This window comes from Ostrea edulis, chromosome 6, assembly GCF_947568905.1.
Source record: "Ostrea edulis chromosome 6, xbOstEdul1.1, whole genome shotgun sequence".
In the NCBI taxonomy this organism is placed as follows: Eukaryota; Metazoa; Mollusca; class Bivalvia; order Ostreida; family Ostreidae; genus Ostrea; species Ostrea edulis.
The window spans coordinates 34,495,681-34,518,703 of record NC_079169.1 but is presented as its reverse complement, the minus strand read 5'-3'; the positions used below and the strand labels follow the sequence as shown (position 1 = coordinate 34,518,703).

At 33.7% G+C, this 23,023-nt stretch overlaps 1 protein-coding gene across 3 annotated transcripts in view; it reads left to right on the top strand.

The window, feature by feature from the left end:
- The window catches only part of LOC125683338 (protein PHTF2-like), a 35,295-nt gene that overhangs the window by 6,933 nt on the left and 5,339 nt on the right, over window positions 1-23,023 (top strand). Inside the window, exons 1-14 of one of the 3 annotated variants that reach the window (XM_056139405.1) lie at window positions 2,601-2,715; window positions 7,608-7,877; window positions 8,138-8,194; window positions 9,982-10,051; window positions 10,136-10,232; window positions 10,391-10,505; window positions 10,775-10,896; window positions 12,255-13,158; window positions 13,495-13,692; window positions 15,479-15,524; window positions 17,259-17,514; window positions 20,073-20,169; window positions 20,424-20,555; window positions 21,665-21,751. In XM_056139405.1, the coding sequence (XP_055995380.1) occupies window positions 7,836-7,877; window positions 8,138-8,194; window positions 9,982-10,051; window positions 10,136-10,232; window positions 10,391-10,505; window positions 10,775-10,896; window positions 12,255-13,158; window positions 13,495-13,692; window positions 15,479-15,524; window positions 17,259-17,514; window positions 20,073-20,169; window positions 20,424-20,555; window positions 21,665-21,751 (2,223 nt within the window). In that variant the 5' untranslated portion in view covers window positions 2,601-2,715; window positions 7,608-7,835. Of the gene's footprint in view, window positions 1-2,600; window positions 2,716-7,607; window positions 7,878-8,137; window positions 8,195-9,981; window positions 10,052-10,135; window positions 10,233-10,390; window positions 10,506-10,774; window positions 10,897-12,254; window positions 13,159-13,494; window positions 13,714-15,478; window positions 15,525-17,258; window positions 17,515-20,072; window positions 20,170-20,423; window positions 20,556-21,664; window positions 21,752-23,023 lie in introns of those variants that run through there. The other 2 variants (XM_056139403.1, XM_056139404.1) reach the window with 2 other exon arrangements.

Below are 23,023 nucleotides of genomic sequence, written 5' to 3'. Positions count from 1 at the left end.
CTTTTTGGAAAGTTTAACCTTGCTTATATAACTGTTGAACAGTAAGTGGTAGAGCTTTGATATTTCACATGAGTGTTCCTTGTGACAAGACCTTTCCGTTTGGTACTAAACCTTTTGACCTTGACATTTGACTTACTTTTATTTATTTTTTTACATTGGTCATAACTTCTAAATGGTAAATATTATAGCTTTCATATTGTACATGAGCATTTCTTGTGACAAGATCTTTCTACTGGTACCAATATATTTGTCCTTGTGACCTTGGCCATCTTCGGAATTGGCCATTATCGGAGGCATTTGTGTTTCACAAACACATCTTGTTTGATATGTCATCATTTAAATCGTGAATATTCAAAGGTTAATATTTTCCCCTTACATGTATATCTTTAAATATAGAGCACTTATATAAAAAAAACTTCATTTGGCAAAACTGAGTCTTTGTGATACGTGCATGCTTTTGAAATATCTGCCGGTTTCAATCTCTAGAACGTGTGCAGAAATTCTTATTTTTGTTGATTTGAAATGTTTTATATTAATGATTGGAATTTTCAAATATTTGTGTATGTCATAGTTTTTCCTAATTTTACTATGAAATGAAAATTTTTATTTTTCATTTTAGAAAATCCGATGTTTTATATATAGTTCCTGCATGTTGACATTTTCCGTATAGAAATTCTTAAAATAGTATCCTTTGAATTAGCAATCATAAGAAATGATTTCACATCTATTTTCACTGCTTCTTCGTCTCTAAGATTTAGAAGAGAGGGGAAAAAACGCACACATGCGCAGTGAGGAAAGCTTTCAAACAATTTGGGAATACTCCAAGCTCATAATTATTGGTTCAGTTTGAACCTTTCCTTTGTATCCAAGAATGTCTTTAAAAATCGATGCTATATTTTTTCAAAAGGTCAATATCACTATCAAAGTCTCAAAGCCATATCTTAAATGATAGACTCGGGGAGCGTAGTTCTTACAAATCAATTATATTGAAAGGGTACAGAATGTTTCATAGCAAAGAAAGCCTTTCTTTTACGGTCAACTATATAGCCGTTCAGTTGCATATTTAAGTATAAAAATAATTCCCAGTTATATACTGTATGGTGGGTATGCGTTATCATAATTGCAGGTTGTGGGTAAAAATTATCTATAAATATAATAAAAAGTGTAGGGGAAAGATGATCGCCTTGCTTATAGCCATAAGTGGTTCATTATATAGCAAGATTCATCACCGCTACAGCAATTATAATTGGCGTTTGAATACATTATGAAGATTGTGAAATTTTCTACCTATACCATTTTGGTATAGTTTATATTCATATAACATAGAAGTCCTTTCAACTACATTGGAGGATCTGTTAAAATCAACAAAACATGCATTTCTATTTTATTTCTTATGTTTTAAGTAATTCAGACAAGAGTTACTTATCATCAGACGTCATATGATAACATCTTCTTAACCCAAATTGATAATCGCTCAGGAGTTCCTTCGTTTCTAAATACGTAATTAGATGGTATTGTAGAAGCCAATTAAAAAGTTAACTCACTCAACAAGTGACATTTAATCCTCTATACATGTATATAGTTTGACGAGTTAAATCGGTCTCCAGATTTGAATGAAAGTTATTTGTACCGAATTCCAGTCATCAGATATTTCATTCGAAAATAGGACCTTATTAAGAAAGGTAAAAGTATATTTTAACTATTTTTGTTTTAATCTAACTTCAATCCACGGTTTTGAGACCCTCGGGTAACCGACAACGAGGATAATTTAATCAAGAGGAGCAAGTTTCAAATGTAAGTTAGATTCAACCAGATTCACAAGAATTATTGGTCCTCGAGCATAATAAGTTTTTTTTTATTGTTTGCTTTTTTGTTTGGTGTTTTTTTTATTACATGTATTCACAAACATCTAAACAGTGTTCATTTTCTTTTTCTTGAGGACTTTTCAAAAATCTGTTGATTTACTCTAATTTGAATAGTTATATGATGTCAATGATCATGCTTTGTTTCTTCTCAGTTCTCATTTAGCCTTTTTGAAAGCCTGTACATAGTAAATTGCAATCTTTTTGATTTGTTCTGAAAAAAATTCCGAGGCTGCGGACTTCAAGTCACTTTTTGACAAAGTTATATCATTAGATTTCCACGTAGTTTGTTTTTATCGTGCCTATAAATTATATTGGTGGTTTGAAAAGAAGGGTCTCAGATGCAACTGTTAGTTACATACATGTACTAGTTTATAATTAGTTTGGTATAATATTAGGGTCATTGTCATTAAGACTGTTTTTGGATTTCTACTAGATCATTATAGAGCTTTATAAGCCAATTTGAAATGTTTGATTTTAAAGTCTACAATGATTAGACTAAATGTAATTAATTGTCCTTTCAAAGGATTCGTGAGTTTTACATTCAATCATCAAAACTCTACATTTAATGCATGCAAGTCCACAAAACCTTACTTCATTTCTTTACTTTCTATCATTCATCCGTTCATTTAACTATTCATTCATGTTTCATCTTTTATTCAATTACATTTTGTATCTATTTGTTCATTCATTCACCCAAACACTCAGTCGTGCCTTTACATCGGGATCGGAATGCTCATCTAATTTTCGAAATCTTTAGTGGAGGGAGGTGGTAAGTGGATTGCTGATAGAAAATTTGTGATCAAAATCAATACCCATTTTCATTTAGGAAGTAGGAAAATGGCAGATTAAGGTAAGCGATCATTACCAGTTTTAAGACAAATTGTTCTTAAACAATAACTTGGGCTTAAGTGAATCTTATTTGGGTAGGGGTTGTCGAAATCTCTTGGAAGATCATTGGGGTTACGCAAGATTCGTACAGCAGTTAGCGATATACGCCAATAAGTAATTGACGACATAATTGACAATGTGAATCTGTCAGAGGGGATCTACTTCTTCCCGAGTAACAAAGGCCACATTGTAGTGGAACATTTACTTAGGTACTGCGTTGTGCGATCGTAGAGACTTAAGCACTACTACTACTACTACCACCAGTATAACACTTCACTGTCGTGGGCAATTCTCTGCGTCAGGCTGACATAGATGGCTAATTGCTTCAACATGTTTGGCTAAATCAGAGTGTTATTTACAGAATAAGATTTTAAACAAATACGTAATATTTCTTATGCTGTTGCCTGTTGCCTTACCAAATATAAATGCTCAACTGTGCAGTCCAAAGTGAAGTGTGATTTTAAAAGTGGATGGTATTTAGTTCAACAACGGAACGGTGATATCTGAATAAAATCAAATATGGTCATACCTAATTGAAGACCTACGGGTAATTGAAGACCTACAGAAGACTTACAGAAGACCTACAAAAATGTGGGCTTTTATACATCAAAACAAATATGATTTTCTGATAAAGCATGTCTCAAATATAAAATAAACAGAAACAATTTTAATAAAAATATATTTATAAAGCTCAGTATGGGGAACAATTTTTTTTCTATTAGATGACCTAATGCAAGAGCGATAACTCGCGTAAATATATATCTACAAATCAGCTGTTCATTTCTTATTCATTTCTTTTATTTTTTAATATACAATTTTGAAACATTTTTCTGATCTTTTAACAAAGAAAATATAGAAGAAATTATTAGTAATTGAACAGCTAATTTGCAAGTATGACATTTATACGAGTTATCGTTCTTGCGCTAGGTTGTCAAGAGAGGAAACTAGTTGCCCCTACCCAACTTTGAAAATACACTTTAAAACTTATTTTTATCAAACATTTTTGTTCATATTAGATATTTGAGACATGCTTAATGAGAAAATCATATTAGTTTTGATGTAAATAGCCTATATATTTGTAAGTCTTCCGTAGGTCTTCAATTACCTGTAGGTCTTCAATTAGGCAGGCTGTCAAATATTGCTTCTTTTGATGCATTAAAGCATTATGAGTAAATGACACAAAGCTCTAGATGCTAGATGTGAAATGGATCCAATTTGGCTTGAATTGATTTTAATTTCTTTGAAGCAAAATAAACTTAATTTTTATGAAGAATGCAGATACAGCATATTGATATACATAGAAAAGTGCTAGACCACAGGGCTGTAAATTCCGTACAGACAGTTGCCTCCTCCAACTTTTTAGTAAGTACATTTTTCTAAATCATTACATAATATTTAAAAAAACAAACAGTCACACAAACAACAAACAAAATAAAAATTAAATAAACTAACTGAAATAACTTGGAGTGCAGAATCTGAATGTCCCATTTTGATACCTGTGTCCATATATTAAAATCAGTCTTCTATTCTCTTGACATGTTTGAGGAGGTATAGTGCAGCATCATAATGGCTGACTTCCGATTAAAACATGAATGAAAATATAAATATTAGCAATATTTGTACATGTTCCTTTCAAATCTGAATGTCTAGCGGGGTAGCTCAGTAGGTTAATTAATGTGGCAACAGCTGATCTGTAGATTATGGGTTCGAATACAGCAGGACCCCCCCCCCCCCCCCCCCCCCCCCCCCGATATTACTTTCTATTTATATAAAACCATACTTTGATGAAATGATGTAAATTTATAGAAGTTTTCAATTTTGAAATATTAATTGTACTGTATATATCTTCCACTTTCCATCCATATCAAATTTCTCTGGTGTAGCATTCCTCCTGAACGGTTGAGAATTTTTATGTTAGCTTTTAATAAAGATCTATTATCAATGCTGCTGCGTATTCAATGAATAAAGTGCAACAGAAGAACTTCATTCAATATGCATTTACAAAAAACTATGGACGTAGAGATTCAAAAGACAGATGGTCATTTTACACTCAGAATGGAGCTGAGTGCTGACCAGTGGTGACTGTCTTATTAGACTTAACACCATGTTATTTTCCCTACAATTCTAGGATCTATACATATCTAACTACCCTTTTAAATGTTTCACGCATGATTTAGCATATCTAAGAATATAGCCGGATACGCCCTTAATCTAATATTTACAGTTGGTGAACTCGATGTCAAAACTTGCTTACCACATGTGAAGAAGGTGCATACAATGTCTACAAATAGGTCAGCTGAAGATATCCAAGAGTTACATTAGTCAGAATGAATTAAAAATTTTAACCTATTCCTTCCATCGGGGATGGAATCAAATAATTTACGTTGCGCAAATTATTATTTTTCTCCATTATCATGATTATAGATACATTATTTAACCATGATGTTGAAAACAAAAGAAATTAATTATTACTGTGTGTATGTACTTTTAAATACCTTCTTATTTTTTAAATATGTATGTAGCTTTCAGGGCAAGACTTCCTTTTGAACTTATACTATATATACACTTACTAATAATATTTTATGTGATTATAAAGCTTATTCTGTTAACCAAGGGGGTTCAAAAGAAGTATTTCCCTTTTCAGAATAAAAGAACCATTTTCCTTGTTATAAAAACAACTAGAGGTTGCATTTTCATTGAAATTGGACCAAGAGTGCTAGTACTACAAGAGCACAAACACTACATCACATGTCCCTTTAAGACATAGATTCTTAAATTCATGCAGCTACTTAGAAGATATATATCCCCGCTAAAAAGCGAATGTAAATACTTAGAACCCTAACTTCTCGCACTGCCCTAGTCCTAGTACAGATATGTAAATTACATCTCTGCCAAGAGTGAAGGATTTTACTTTCAGTGTTAGGGGGTCTATGCGGATTATGAATATATACTACATGTTTGGTGTTTTAGAAATGGTGGATTTTAAAGTACTATGTAAAGTGCTGACTTAATTGTGAAAATGCACTATATAACATTAGGACGTGGAGGAGAAAGTCCTGAAACTATGCATTGACTCCTATTAAGATAGAATTTACATTTCTGTGAATTTGATTCATAGAACAAGATATTATCTGGAAAAAATGAAATTTGTGATAGCTAACACCTGTGAGAATCACAGAGAGTGAAATTTATGTTTTTGTAGACTGTACGAGTGTCGCGTAAAATCAGTTATTAAAAAGTTCATACATGATCTTAGGTTCATATCAATATATTGCTTTATCATTAGGACTCAAGAAATAACTTTAGAATTAAAATATCAAGATTTAGAATGCAGGAGGCAGACAATTCATATGAAATTCACTAAGGAGGACATACCATTGATTGATTGAATATGAATTGAAAACTTGTGGTCTCATGAATAGAGATGTCACCAGCTGTAAGTAAAGTGCTGCAAATTTTGACCCATGCCTGTCACTCTGGCAGGGCTGTAGCAGTAAAGGTTCTTTATCGTGTAACAGTATTACATTGATACTTTTTTAAAAAAAAAATCCAAATAATATTGATTGGACTAGCAACATGAGCAAAGGGCGTAAGCTCTATTGTCCCAGGATGCATAGCATATTATGTGAAGAAATTTGCATATTATGTGGAATTCTGTGTATTATGTAGAATTTTGTGGAATTTTGTGTATTATGTAGAATTTTGTGTATTATGTAGAATTCTGTGTATTATGTAGAATTTTGTGTATTATGTAGAATTCTGTGTATTATGTAGAATTTTGTGTATTATGTAGAATTCTGCGTATTATGTAGAATTCTGTGTATTATGTAGAATTTTGTGTATTATGTAGAATTTTGTGTATTATGTAGAATTCTGTGTATTATGTAGAATTCTGCGTATTATGTAGAATTCTGCGTATTGTGTAGAGTAGATACATGGATGCTAGTACCTATGATTATAATTCTTAATTGTCATTGAACCAAATTTGAAAACAGTTTATTGATTTTTGAGAAATCTCAAATAAATCTGATTATATAGACAAAGGAGAACTGAAAGAATGTGGTAGTACTAATTAGTTGAGTTAATTAGTTATGAAATGAAATATCAACATGTGCAGTAGGAAATTGGGAATAAATGCTGTGCAATTGTCACAATGACCCTGGCTCTTCCTGATTTCCAGGAAATATTTTATTAATTATGATAGGAATTTATGAGCTTTAAACGCCAAAGTAATTTTGATTTATGTGGACTGAAGTGTAATGCTGAAAATTTGTAAGATTTAGGTCAGTCATTTGAAACTTATTCATAAGATGGTCTGTAAAGAACTTTTTTCAATCTTTTTTGGTTCTATGATTGAGAGCACACTATTATAAATGCTAAAGTCAGCATTCGTGTTCATACTGCATGTTTCATTAGCATTGATTAATGAGGTGGTATTAATGAGGGGACGATTGGGGCTTCCTAGTGCTTGACCTGTCATACTTAGGAATAGACTCTGTATTTAAGGGTCTAAATATAACTGACAACTTTACACGATACTGTCTTTTCTATAAAACTTTTAAGATTCGAAGGCATCAAGATTTCATAGATAATATTTATACTTGTATGTGTGAATTTCATGCATATATAGTGTGCTATTCACTTCCTATGGAAACTGTGAGTTCAGGAACTTTAATGTTTGAAGTTTGTTAGGTAAGATATTTTCTCTTTGAGATACAGATATTGATAAACCATTAGTAAAATAATGGGGTATGGTCGTGATATATTTCTGGTGTGTATTCCAGTTTGGGAATTTTAATCATCATTTGATTTGATGTGACAGTTTGTTGACAATCATAACGTTTCCATTTTTAGGTAACAAGTATATACCACCGTGACCTGAAGTGCTCTCGGGGGTGACATTTTACTGACAGAATCAGCATTGTCACCAGAAAACTTGGCACCAAACATCGCCGGAAGAAAAAGCAGTGTGGGAACTGGAAAAATTACTAGTGTAACATTATTTTGTGTATTGGAGTTACTGGACCAACGGTAGGGGTGTGGGCTTGGATCAAACACATCATTAAATCGGGTCAACAAGGAATGGATAAAGTCCATGACATTGTAGCCTGGTATCAAAAACAGGTTAGAATTTCATAATCATCTTACTCTGTCAGAGAGCAATAATAATCTGAGTACCGGAAGTACTGGGAGCTCTGATAGATGTCATTAAGGAGTTGATAAATAGGCTAATTTGCCTTTCATTCTGAATGTGATTCTAAACTACATCAATAACAAAATAACAAAGGTGTTTGCTTATAGGTATATTTTGAAATGGGTAAGATGTACAAAACTAATAAAGTTTGACAGAAAGCTGTGTAATTATGCTGTTATTTATTGTTTAGATTGGATCGTACGACAGACAACTTTGGGAGCAGTCAGTGGAGTCCAGAGTTTTACAGGTAAATTCTACCAGTAGTCATGGTGATAAGATTTTGTGGTCATAAGGTCAAAAGCTCATGATCACAATTAACTTAGAGATAATATTAATATTATATATAATGTGTATACAGTGGAGGACTACTGTAGGGGGGGGGGGGCTTAGGTTTAATGTTTGTCATGTTAGCAATTACATTATTTAATAAAGATCACAAAAATAAAACCATTGTGAAGTACCTAATAATTATTTTGAGATATGACTTTATCTATTCAATATAATGATTATATCTCAGCTTATATACAGTACTATATACTGGTTATTTAAAACATACTTGGTGAGCTTTATTGTATATAAGATCTGAATTATGTAGATTCAATATGTATGAAGGAAATATATAAACCATTCTGTTCTATCAGTTTTTCTTCCAACACAAAACTGCATCAAGCATATACAGAGTTACATTCAATCTGTTACAGGGTTGTCACTAGAAATTATTGAAGACGAGTTCCAGACTCGTGGTTTATAGGCAGCTTGAGTCCCACGTAAATTTGATGAGTCCCATGAAAATTGATGAATCCCATGGATATCTATTATCTAATAATTTTTTTTTATATAAGATAATTAAATTGTAAAGCAGTTAATAAAAAACATGTCAGTTTTAAGATTTATTTTTAATCATTTGCGACTTGCCTTCGGACAATTAATTGTCCACGTCAACAGAATTATTTCCCCGAATCTCCTATCATCACAACAACCCTATTATTAAACAGCATTTTAATCAAATTATTATTGTAAAATAGATGTGCACTAGTTTTGTTTGCTCATGATCTGAAAAATCTAATAAAGTTTACAAACTATGCTACTTTCAATTCCAATAAAAATGGCTACCGGAAGACAAACATTTATCTATTTAGATATAGATCCCGACTTGTAAAACAACCAAATAAATAAAGTAATAACTAATAAGATTAAATAATTGCCAGTGGCAAAACATTCTTCCTTTTGCATGTTATCTAATTATCTTTTGAATATTCTATTCTAATTTGCACCTGATTGACTGTTGCTAAACAAACAAGTCGGATTGGGACATTGTGAATTTGGTGGTATTATTTCGGTTCACTAGAGAGTAACATTTTACCTAGATTTTTCCTATTACAAGTTTTAATTGATACACAATATCGGGGCTTCTATAAAAATTATGATTTTTACTCGGAGTCTGTGACTGTCACTGGCGCGTCCGTGGGACTCGCCATATCAGACAAACTTGCGTCCCAAATGAATTTTTGGCGTCTAGTATGCTTATTCTTGCGTTAGTGACAACCCTGTTATCAGCAGTCATGTAATAACATGCCTGTATGTGCCTTTAATCATATCAATCTGTTCTGATGGACATTGTCACTTGTAATTTAGAAATTAGAAATAACTCATAATTATAAGTAGCATCATTTAGTATAAAAGCCCATTGCTTTATGTAGAGATGAGGGAACCAGAAAGTTGAATATTTGTTTGTAACCCGGAGGTCATGGGGTTGAACTTGGCAGCATCAAACCTAAGATGTAAATCTAAATTCAAACTGGCCCATCAATCCATTGGTGTATAGTATTCTGTATATATAGGGGAGGAAGTGACATCTGTAATGATGAAATTGATATACATGTATATCTAATTCATAACCTTTAATTGTCTCACAAATAAATAACACATATTTTGTACATTTATTTATTTTGAGTCGTGGGATCTTTGATTCCATCATGTTTTGTTGGGGATTGTGTGTCTTTGCTTTTGACGTTATATGTTATTTTTCAATAGGGGATACAATATGCCCCCAGAAGAAATGTGAAATTGAAGACCGAATTAATAGACGTTGACTTGGTCAGAGGTTAGTGAATTCAATGTTTAGTATAACATCCATCATGTAAAACATTGTAATAATGATAGTCACAAGGTCTATAACTTTCAACAGGTTCAACCTTCTCCAAAGCCAAACCACAAGTGTCATGGACTTACATCGCTCACAAGGCGGTATGCAGGGTTGTATTCTATCCATTGTGTTATCGATGGTAAGTTGATAGTAAAATTCATAATCAGATTTTAGTTTTTGACAACTAAATTTGTGTTGTTATTGTTTTGTATATTGACTTTTATAAACATTTAAACAATGCTTAAGGCATTCTTAATTTGAAGATTTATTATTTTTTTGTCGTTTATCACATTATAGGTGGCGCCAGCAGATAACGTTCAAGTTCTGGCTGTTCCTCCTTATGTTATACGTACTTCAGGTCTCCACGATAGTCCTCTTCATCCGCAATGTCGGTGACAGTGTCACTAAAGATGTAAGTACATCACATAATTACAGTCATGTTATAAGTACATCACATAATTACAGTCATGTTATAAGTACATCACATAATTACAGTCATGTTATAAGTACAGTACATAATTACAGTCATGTTATAAGTACAGTACATTATATGTTACATGGATCTTCTGAAACTGGTCACTTCCAAAAGACAGTGTTTGATTTTGAAGGGGAAAATACCTAAATGTGCTTTTTATAAATCCTCATTTTCTATTTTTCTAAATCCTTTCAATGTTTCCACAGGAGATGAGTTTGACCTTGGTCTTGATTCCCGCTATATTGATGCTGCTGCTGGGGGTGGTTCACTCACACACTGTAGCCTCTCACATGTCTCATAGACCCTCCCACAGGGAGGGCAAAAACAGGTAAATATTGACCAATGTCTCAGGGAGGGCAAAAACAGGTAAATATTGACCACATTCCCTCAGGGAGGGCAAAAACAGGTAAATATTGACCACATTCCCACAGGGAGGGCAAAAACAGGTAAATATTGACCACATTCCCACAGGGAGGGCAAAAACAGGTAAATATTGACCAATGTCTCAGGAAGGACAAAAATAGGCAAACTTTGACCACTGTCCCACTGGGAGGATAAAACAGCCAAATATTGACCCAATATCCCATAAGGAGAGAGGAATTGATGTTGGTGCTTATGCACTTGTTTTCCAATCTCAACCATTCTAATGATATGTACTTATCATGTTTTTGTTTCTTTGGAATTAATAGTTTAAACTAATATCCCACAAGGAGAGTAAAAGAAGGTAAATATTGACCACATTCCCACAGGAAGGGTAAAACAGGTAAATATTGACCACATTCCCACAGGGAAGGTAAAACAGGTAAATATTGACCACATTCCCCTAGTGAGGGTAAAACTGGTAAATATTGACCCTCCCAGTGTTAAAAAAAGGCACAAGTTAAATATTGAGCATTTCATGGATCAAATACCAATAGGTATTGAATTTTTCACAGTGAGGGTGAAAATTGATAAATATTGACTATTACATGGAGTGAGCAAACAATGCTTCACTTGGACATGTGTTCGGGTAAATTTTGCCCAGAAGATGAAGACACAGCTTAAAATTGATGTTTCCATATTGCATCTTGTACTCGTTTCCAGACTACTTTTGTATTTGAACAGTTTTCTTATGTAAACAGATGCAACAAAAACAATCAGGAGAGTTAAGTATTTTCACAGTGATTTTTTTACATTTTTCAAAAGGGTCCTTTTGCTTTCGAATTGGGAAAACTTGTCAACATTTTGATCAGATTGGGAAAACCTAGTCATTATTGTAAATATGCTTGATATATCATATCAAACAAGAAGTCAAACACAAATTGATGTCTTTCTTCTTTTATTTTACATATCTAACTTTCTTTTCTTACATAAACTATTCACATTGAACTTATTTTTTAACAAACACATTTTTCGCCAGTTTTTAGTAATGGGAAAAGTGCAAGTTAAATTGGGGGAAAATGGTAATTTTTGGGAGGGGAAAGGGCCGATATTCGGACCTAAAATGGGTCTTAAAAATCACTGTTTCATGACCTTGAAAGTGGATACAAAAACTTCATGAAAAGGATGTGATATATGATTGTGATATTCTGTATACAAGTACAATGAAAAATTTTGATATAGTTAAGAATACAACAGCACTGATGAATGATATGGCCCATGTCATCTTGCTTTTATGAATACATATTTGATGTCTTGTTTTTTTAGAGATGGAAAAAGAAGCAGAAGGAATACTTTTAGAAGTAACTCAATCCCAACCTGTGGGGTTGTTAGCTCAGAACATACAGGTCAAAAGTCATCTGAACAGTGCAAGGAGAGCATACTGCAGGTCAATGGAGGAGTCAAGGCCGGGGATACTACTGTCCATGTTGGAGACAAGAAATCCTCGCTGGAGTCAAAGTCAGTTAGTTGGAGTAACTGTGATAGCAAGTCCCAATCTAGTCCAAATAAATTGCCCCATAAATCTAGTCAAGAAAGTGAGTCCGGGTCAGAAAGTGAACAGAGAGGGAGAAGGAATAGGAAAAAAGAGTTCCAATCTAAGGGAAATAATCCTTCTCTGACTAAGGAATGTCTGAATCAGGGAGATGGTACCTCAGTGGATATATTAACTGCAGACAGTCTAGCGATGGAGAATCTTGAGAATGAAATAAAATTCGAATTAGATACTCCGTCTGCCACAGAAGGACATATAATTATGCTGAGTCAGGATGGAGATGTGGATTATAAAGTGAATCTGGATGTCAATAATCTGAAGGAATGTCTGGAAGAAGAAAGGAAAGAGTCAAAGCTGACTAAAAATTCCAGTTCAAGTGACTTCAGGCCAGACATGAGTGAGGCTGATGAAACCCAGACGGCGAGCTCCGGTTTAGATTTACCATCCTCTGTGTATAAGAAGGAACTGAAGAAGGAATCCGAATCAGACTCAGAGAGGGCGGAGTCAGATTCGGAGGTGAGGCCTCTCCAAGGATTGAGACGAAGGAAAGCGCGTATGGACGACAGCAGTGAATCCGGTGCATCATACTGCCGACCAAGACGTCAGACGAAGGACAATAAAATAAGCAGAAAGGAAAGGGAGGTCACCCCAAATCTGGAGAGGGATGACAGAAACAAGGTCAGGATTGTCTATGAGTTGATATGGGAATGTGTGTCATCAATTTACAGATACATGAAACTTTAGTGTGTCAATCAAGGTCAGGGTCATCTGTGTACAGATACAGGAAAGTGTGTCAAAGTTAGAAATATACAAGTTCAGGAAAGTTTACAAATATAAGTGAGTTAATTACTATCTGTACAAGGCTAGATAAGTTTGCAAAGATGATGAAATTTTTTCTGATATTTAGTGCTACCGTGTTTACATGCTAATTTCACGATGTAAGGTAATACTTTTATTATGAAATTAGAATGTCTGCATTTCCACAAGATAGGAAAGTTCTTGCTTTCTTCACAGGGAACTGTGAGCTCAGAGGAGTGGGAAGACCGCGTCCAATCAGACGTCACCACCTCCACATATTCCACAAGCTCCTCCGACAGTGAGCTCAGTGAAAATGAAGTCCACACGGAATTTTCAGAGGAAAATATGTCTAAAGGCTTGAACTCCGGAGCCATTCCAGCCGATGGTCTGGAGAGAGGGAACAGTAACCAACATGTAATCAATCTCCTACAGCCTGTATGTATCACACTCTGTCTGATCTGTGTCTCCATAGCAACAGCTCCTCTGTCTAGGTCTCCACAAATTATTTTTTAACTTTTTGCTGATGCTATGTAAAGTTTTTAGGGTTTGAATAAAACATATTGTAGATAGAATTAAGAAATTAAATTTCTGGGATATAAAAAACGCTCAGCTAACTTTCATTAGATTGTGTAAAAAAAGAAATTTCATTCAACAGAGAGACTCACATTAAACAAAATTATAATTTTAAATTATTCATATACATGTAAATACTATTTAAAGACAGAGGGTCTGTTTTTATTAATCTTTTGTCAGTTGTCTAATTCGGTGTCAACAAACTAGGTACATGTATGTGGCTGATATTAACGCCAAGCATGTCTCTTGTGTATCAAATCTACAGCTGTTTACAGAGTTATTCAGTTCATTCTATTTATAGAATTATTCGGTAGATAGTGCAACCAGAGTTATATTTAGTATCAAAAGTGTACTGTCAGAACTGAAAATGAAGAACAATTGTGGAAAATTTTTGATAGTAATGTTTGTTCTCCATATTGAATATAGTTACTGTATATATGATATATATTATGATACTAATAGTAGTTACTTTAGTATTTAGAGGGCGCTGTAGATCCATTTGTTGTCAAAAACTCTTATTTTGGTTAACTTCATGATTGGCATAATCGCATTCCAAACTACTATCCAGATTTTCAAATTACAGGTTTTAAAGAAAACTTCATTTGAGTATGAAAATTTGCTCAGATCTTTTTTATAACCTCCAGGTCAGGTCACAAATGGATGTACTGGATAAACTAAGAAAGACAGTATATTATTAGCACATTTTCAGTCCTTTTCACTTATGAATTGACAAAGCTACTAGTATAAGAAAGCTAATCTCACAAAAATGAATTGATTATGAAAGTGATAGTTTGTAAGTACTGTGTACTGGTAAACAGGGTATATAGAAATTGATTTATTGGAGATTCATTTTATCGGTAGCCAGCTCAATAATTAGTTTTGGATGAAGTTTCTTCAGAATTTAGTGTCACTTTTCTTTTATAAACATTTTCCATCGTTTGCATGGTTCAGATAGTTTTCTCTGTCTCATTCTATATAGCATACACTGTACATCATTATTACTTTCAAATGATCATGGGAGAATGCAACTTTTTAAATGCCTTTATCTGTCAATACAGGTACTCTGATGGTAACAATTGTAGTTCACACCAGTTTTTTAATTGATTTTAAAATTTATAGTTAGACTATGAGAACAGTCTATTACATGAAGAATGAGACTATTATATGAATTCATTGCTTTACCAATTACTGATTTAGAATTAAAATACTTCTACATTCTCTGAAAAAAATGGACAAATATTTGATATTTAAAGAATTTCCCATTTTCAATTGACAAGGCTATTTAATTTCCTTTTAGTTTTTAATTTTTTTTCTTCAATTTTTTGCAAAATCAAAAGTAGTAATAGATAAAGTTTAAAATTTAATTTAAAATGTTAGGAAAACTGAACTTGAAGTCTGAGGATTAAAAGTATTTTCTGTGTAAAGTTGGTTAATGCTAGTAATGTTTTTAATGGTTGAATATTTCTATCATTACATAATACAGGTGACACGGTTACCTGTGATTATGATATAATACCTGTTTGTATCGATGGTGTATAAAAAACATCTCAGTGATTGTCTTTTCTACTGCATACTGCAAGAAAAGTTTTCATTTCCTTTCTAATAAATCAATGTTTTTGTGTTACAGCCCACAACCTGTTCCGGGATAAGTCACCACACCCCTCCAGATAAAGGTACGGTAGCTAATCTATCCATGATTAACCTTTCTCTCATATCTACGTATGTAAGATACAGATATTCTATGAAAGAAAGGTATGTAAGATATTTCTATCTTTCATATCACATGACGTTTATCTTACATATCCCGTGACGTCATAATCAATACACAACTAGCTTGCAACTTACCTTGCCTCGATTGACAAACACTAGCGTCTACAAAGCTCTTGTACAAAAAAATGACAGATTGTAATGTCCCTGATAATGTCCAGGTGTATGTGACCAGACACAAAATTACACATTCCTTGAACAATTACTGCACACTCAACAACAGTCACAAATTCCTCATACACCTATGTCATCCAGTGCATTATGCCAGTTCACACGGTCTATTAGTTCTAGGCCTACCTCCACGTTCACTCTGTCAACGTCTACTGTCCGTGTCTCAGGTGAAATAAGTGCCTTCAATGTCCATGAGACTCGAGTCCTTGCAAGCGTGGAAAATGAAAGTCTAGCCATGCCCATATTCACCAACAAAAACTACTTGGAATCTCTCTTCACACACTCGTCATTAAATAACTGCTCAATTAATATCAATATCAATGCTCCTCTAAGAAAAAAAAACGTGCAGTTGTGGATTCATATTCTGATTAGGTCTGTCTCATATTCTGATTAGGTCTGTCAAAATGTTTCCCGCTGATGGACTGTCAAGTTACGTCACGCATCACCCTGATTATTGATTTATTCAAAGAGGAATAACTCTAATACAATTCACTTATACACTCGTCAGCCGATTTTTTGTCGTCAACGTAGTTGCCAAAATGAAGGTCGTAGAATTCGATTCTGGTGTTATTTTTAATGTACAGCGAAAAATTAATTGATTGGAAAATTCTCAAAATGGCGTCGCTAGGCACAAGGAAAACGGAAAACTCTAGAAATATGAGAGAAAAATACTCTCTTATGAGTTGCCATGAATTATTAAGGTGATTCCACCCTCGGGGTTGCAAAAAAAGCGGTAAAAACCCTCGACAAATCCTCGGGTTTCACAGCTTTTTTTGCAACCCTCGGGTGGAATCACCTTATATTTCATGGCTACTCATAAGAGAGTCTTATATTCTTTTTATTTTTCTTGAAAAAACCCAGGATATTTATACAACACAAAAAATGTGTGTAAAAAAGACCCCCCCCCCCCCCCCCCCCCAAATCAGTGCATTTTAAAGTGTGTCTCAAAGATTTCTATGTGGCTGCACACAAACAACAAACCAAAATTCAACAGAAAACTGAATATGAAAACCAACTTGGTAACCACTGATGTTAAAGGAGATCAGATATGACCTTGTTTGGACATGAATCCCTAATAAGTAGAGTTTGTGCAGCCACAGTTACCATGGTGACCTTCAGGTATGATTAACTTTGAGCAAGTCTAGTATAGAAGAACCTTGTGTACTTGTGACATGGTAGCAATGATTAATTTTTGTTTTTTTACTTTATGTGGTTAAGGTTAGGAGTCAGGTAGTTTACAACCCCCAAAACCAAAATAGTTTCCCTTGAGTTTATAGCACATAATGGGGATTAGAGGGATTTCCCCTCATTTTAGATACATGTACCAGCTACTATCTTGTTGATGAAAGATATTGGTATGAAGTTTAGAAAAGAATGTAGACATATCTATTTTGAATGCTGTAAGTTGCCAGTTTTAGGCCTTGTATTAAATGTGAACAAGCATAGTAAACAAGATCTTTGTTTTACAGTAAGTTGTGTAATCTGGGAGGGGAGTGAGGTGAAGAAAGTTGAACTTACCGGAATTGACATCGGCTGGACGATCATCGAGAAAGTGGACAATATCCCAGAAAGCTCCGACTACATTCTGATTGGTTTGGTGTTCTCGTTGATCATTGGATGCATCCCTGTCATGTTTAAAGTGTACCATACAAAGGACATTTACAACCTGATAGACCTACATGCCTTTGTAGATCTCCTCTGGAGTCTGAATGCTGATTCCTGGAGGTTTGTTGTTATGCGATTCACAGATTACAATAACTAATTTGATACCAATAAAAAAATTCAAATTATGAATTTTTGTGCTTGTCATGATTTGTATTTTGTTATTGAGTCTGTATTATATAACATCTGGCACATTTTCAATTTTCTGTCAGTTTAAAGTTACATGCAAAGTTTCTGCCATTTTTTTCTATATTTTTATCTGCTTAAAGGTCAAGCATGGTTATATTCCTAAAACTTGAGTTTGATACAGAAAAATGTCTGTCGTACACTTATGGATTAATTTCCATTACAATTTTGATAAAAATCACTTGGCGTGTATTACATAGCGCTATCATACTTTTACCTGAGCGATATCGATAAATGTGTTGTGACGTGAGTTATCGCTCGTAGCTTATGACGTCATCTGAGTCAAATTTCGATTGCATTGATAGGCTTTTATAGTGTTAACATAGAAAAGTCCTGCATTTATGGTACAATGTGCTGCTTTGAACTGCAATGTGAAATCGGGACAGGGATTAAGTATGTTTCTTTTCCCAAAAGACCCTAAATTTCGAAGAATTTGGACACTGAAATTGAAAAGAGACGCTGAGATTTGTGACAAGCCACAAGGATCAGTGAGCGACACTTTAATTAACGAGGATTAGGTTTCCATCAACCCTGACACATCATCTTGTGTGACTCCAAACAAAGTGCAAATTGATGATTTACTGGGCATCCTACAAAACAAGTGGAGGGATATATTTTAATTATAAAAAGTTCAACCCAAAAAGGGGGGATGCATTCCATCCCGCTCTACATCCACCACTGAATGCTTTAATGCAATATTGTATTCATTGGGTTTGTGATTGCACATAAAAATTAATGTCACCCATTACCTAGTTCGAATTGATTTTATTTCTTTTATTAAATGAAATATCTTTTGAATATTGTCATACTCATACTATATTTATAAGGGACTCATCATTTCATTTCTTCACTATATATACATGTATTTTGAAAAAATAAAATACAGTAAAAATGGAAATGAATTCAATTTAAAAAACCCACTTTGATAAAACCTTATTTATTGTGAGGTCTGTCCAATTTCCAAAGCTTTTTTTCCAAGTTCATTATGCAAATAAGTACAAGTTTTTCCTTTTTCTAATATGCTTTTAAGTGCTACATTAATTAATATATCATGAATCATTAAGGCAAAATTTCACACCACAAAATGCTACAATTCGTTAACTTTGTGCCGTAATATTTCAATTTCGCATTTGACATGTGTTGTGAAGAAATTACAAGTACTGATAGGCCTAATTTACATTTTATGATATTGTATCTACATGTAGATGTTAAAAGGGGGGGGGGGGTACAAATAACGTGCACAATAAGTTTTTTTTCATTTGACTAGGCATTTTTCAATCAAATATATATCTAGCTAAACACTTTTGAATCTGAATCTGATTAATCTCAAACTAGTAAATCCCATAAAAAAAATACAAACGCGAGAGTCAATCTAGTTAAAATCAGATCCTAAAATACACTCACAATCGCTACATTAGAGTATACGGCGAGTATCTATTAAGTCAGATGAAGTCTGATTTTGATTATGCAAGGTTGTGTAAAATATAAAGGTTAATTTTTGATAGAACATTTTTTTCCAATATCATTCCAAATTTTCTATGGACTGTCCCAGTAAATAATTTCTAACTGAGATTCTGATGAGATATTTGTCAAACATAGACATATTACTATCTGATGGCTTCAAAATGGGTGCAGGTACAAACATAAAAGGTTGAATCACTAAACTCCAGTGTATCTACAGTATATCACTATCCATGGGATTGCTAAAACTGGCAATTTCTCACAGAAATTAAAACGATGATATACAGGTGTAAACAACTACAATTGTCTCAGATGACGAAATAAGAAAGGGCGGTAATTCCTTCAACATTCGTTTCTATAAACAACGATTTTTGAATAGGTATTTTGCGCATTTACCTTGATTTTAAAAAAAAAAAATAAACACATCAATAAACTTTTCAAAATGGGTTTCAGTGAATTATAAACTTTAAATCTATTTTTATTACACTTGATATGAAGAGTTTTTGTATGATTTCTGAAGTTACATTTTATATTGTTATGTTGTTAGTATTACTGTACTTTGTATGTCAGCCTGGTTAGCTCAGGGTTCAGATCACCAAACAAGCACTGCAGGGTCCTCGGTTACATTTCTGATTGATCTAAATATTTTTCTCCCTTTCCTTGCTACATTAACTTAGTATTGTCCATATATACAGTCTTCTGTAATACATAAAGAGATGACTTTACGTTTTTACCGTGGCAGAAACTTTCAAAACATGCTAAGTCTAAAACAGACCTAGTAACATCCTTATAGAAGTTTTCTTTTTTTTGGGGGGGGGGGGGGGGGGGGGACAAGACAGGATGCAAGTGAATTATACCTGAAATGTTACAAAAAATTATCTACCATTGAGAAACGTGGCATGTGTCCGAAATAAAATTGACTAAGCCTTATTTAGTTGTAATTATACATTGATTTGTGTATTTTCTTCTCTCAGGTTTAACTGGGTGCTTACAAATGGAATCCTGCAGAGATTTTGTCTTAGTTGCATCTTTTTCTTCCTGCTCTCTGTGGCAGACAGAACTTTCAAACAGGTAGGTGCACATAGGTCAACATGTCAGCACAAGCAAAGTACAATAGGTCAACATGTCAGCACAAGCAAAGTGCACATAGGTCAACATGTCAGCACAAGCAAAGTACACATTGGTCAACATGTCAGCACAAGTAAAGTACACGTCAGCAGAAGAAGATAAAATCGAGTATTCTAAATTAGGTCTTACATGCAGACAGAATTCATGGTTGAATACATTTGTTTTTTGTGAATTACATGCAGGCATTTGCATTTCAGAGATTACTATATGCCAAACACTTCTGCTATTTGACCTCTTCCAGAAGGGCACGTAAATTTGATATGCCACATTTTCGTCTGAATAAAGTCAGAAATATCAAAACTTGGCTGTCACTTAGATCCTACTTAAAAGTGAGTATTGCCTGTTAAGTTTTTATATAGTATTGAATGTTACGATATAATGTTTTATTATATAGCTAATAAATAGTCTATTATAAAATCTGCGTAAAATCTAGAGAATGTTAGCGTTCAATATCCTGAGAATTTATTGAACGCTAACTTTGCATTGCGTAAATTGTATGCACCCGAAACATTCCGAGTATGAGCGTTCAATATTGACATTACCGTAACGACGTAAACAAGCCAAAATGGCAGATGGCGGTCCTCCGAATCTGGCAGAGCTGGTATTTGATATTTACTTAAGCAAATGTTTTACTGTACATAAATTATAATGTCCCCATTCACAAAATCAGTTTGCTTCATGCATTAATGACGGATTAAATATTGAACAGTTAAGAAATTCATGCTGATGTTGCACACCTTCACCTTAGATGCCAATATTGATGAATTCTCGTCTATTTTGGAGTAGTTTGAGTGAAAAGGGATATAATTTAACAACTAAATACTTTAGCTATATGATAAAAGGGTTATTGAACTTATATAGGTGAATATTGGCACTCGTTGGCTGTCAAAATGCACTCGCAAGCTCGTGCATTTTCACAGCCAACTCGTGCCAATATTCACCAATATAAGTTCAATAACCCTATAATATTGCCTGTTACAGTATAATGTAGTATTACCTGTTACAATATAATGTAATATTGCCTGTTACAATATAATGTAATATTGCCTGTTACAATATAATGTAATATTTCCTGATACAATATAATGTAATATTACCTGATACAATATAATGTAATATTACCTGATAATAGTCAGTGCCCTTTGTATTATCATCTCCATAAATCCTATTCTCTCTATTCAGATAAGAAATTTTGATTTTAGTAACATACTTTTGATACTGAGACCATTGACTAAATTCTTATGTTTGATATAAATGATCATGATATTTGTATCTGATGTTGTCTGACCATCCTTAGTCGTATTGGTGTCATTTCGTTAGAATGAATAAGATAAGATGACTCATGAAAGATGGAGATTTTTTTATATCAATTTCATTAGACAATGTAGAGACAGTTTTATATTTTGTTTGTTTTACAATCGGGTATTTTGTATTGTAGAAACGCGGCCCCCAGAGATCAGTGGACGTTATCGTATCATCCTCCTTCATGACAACCATTATCATTCTCACCTTGATGTGTGTACAGGTGAGTTCTATATATGTGTGCAGGTGTGTGTGTACAGGTGTGTGTGTACAAGTTGGTTATGTATGTTTGTACATGTGAAGTATGTACAGGTATGTTGAATACATGTGTATACAGTGAAACTTCTCTAAACCGGCCGGCTCTCGGACCGAAAAAAACAGCCGGTTTAGAGGGATGGCCGGTTTACTGAGAATTTAGCAATTAGAGAAATTTTATCTCAATATTCACAAATTAGGTACTGTTCACTTTGTTCTGGTGATCTATGATCAGTTACCAGTGGAGATCAAATTTGTAAGTTTGTACCTACAGATAATTATAAATTCTCGCTGAAATCATCTAATTTTAAACTGAAAATCTACATGTATAACAGGATACATAAAGAAAACACAGAGGCCTTTTATTGGAATTCCTCTTCCCTATAAAAACTCTGTTTACATTCATCGCTTATATCATTAACAAATTCGTTTTGACGTTTTTGAAAAGTAAAGAAGAAAATATGAAATTGTAATTTGAATATTTCTTAGGAATTTTGAGTCTATGGAAACCAAGAAAATTAATTTATCTTTTAACAGTTATCATTAACGGTCATGGATTTGTTCTTTATTAACTACCGCTTATATCCATGCGATAGTATGGTGCAACAACATGGCATTTGATATTGTATTAATTCAATATATTCCTAACTTTTGTTTTTTACATTTGGTACAGAATTTGGAAGGGTCACTTGGATTAGCCAAGTGTCATTTAACACTCATGACAGCACAGGTAAACAATAGAAATTACAGAGGCCACTAATGTTTTTTACACCTTCAGTGGATAATTTCCCACCTGGCCAGTGTGTCAGTCAATTTGCACACCTGGCTGATTTTGATCACTCTCTGGCCAGAATTTTCTTGTCTTCAAAAAGTGGCCAGTATCATAAGGGTAAATTACACATGTTTATTGAAAAATGTACTTTAAAAAAGTGGCCGATGTCCGGTTTCCAGGGGTGGCCGGTTTTGTAAGACTTTCTTTGTAAGGAAATGTTAAGATTTCTTTGACCGATATTCAGGGAGAACCAGTTTTCTGAGGGGCTGGTTTGGAGAAGTTTCATTGTAGATGTGTTCTTATGTGGGTACAGGTGTGTGTGTATGTATGCATTGTTTATGTGTGTACTTGAGTGGATGCTAAGTAGAATTCTCTTATATTTATTTTATATGAAGAATTCTCTACAGAATTTTTATTATTCTCTTTGTACTGTTCGAGTTGAATGCTACTTCCCATGTTGAACTCATT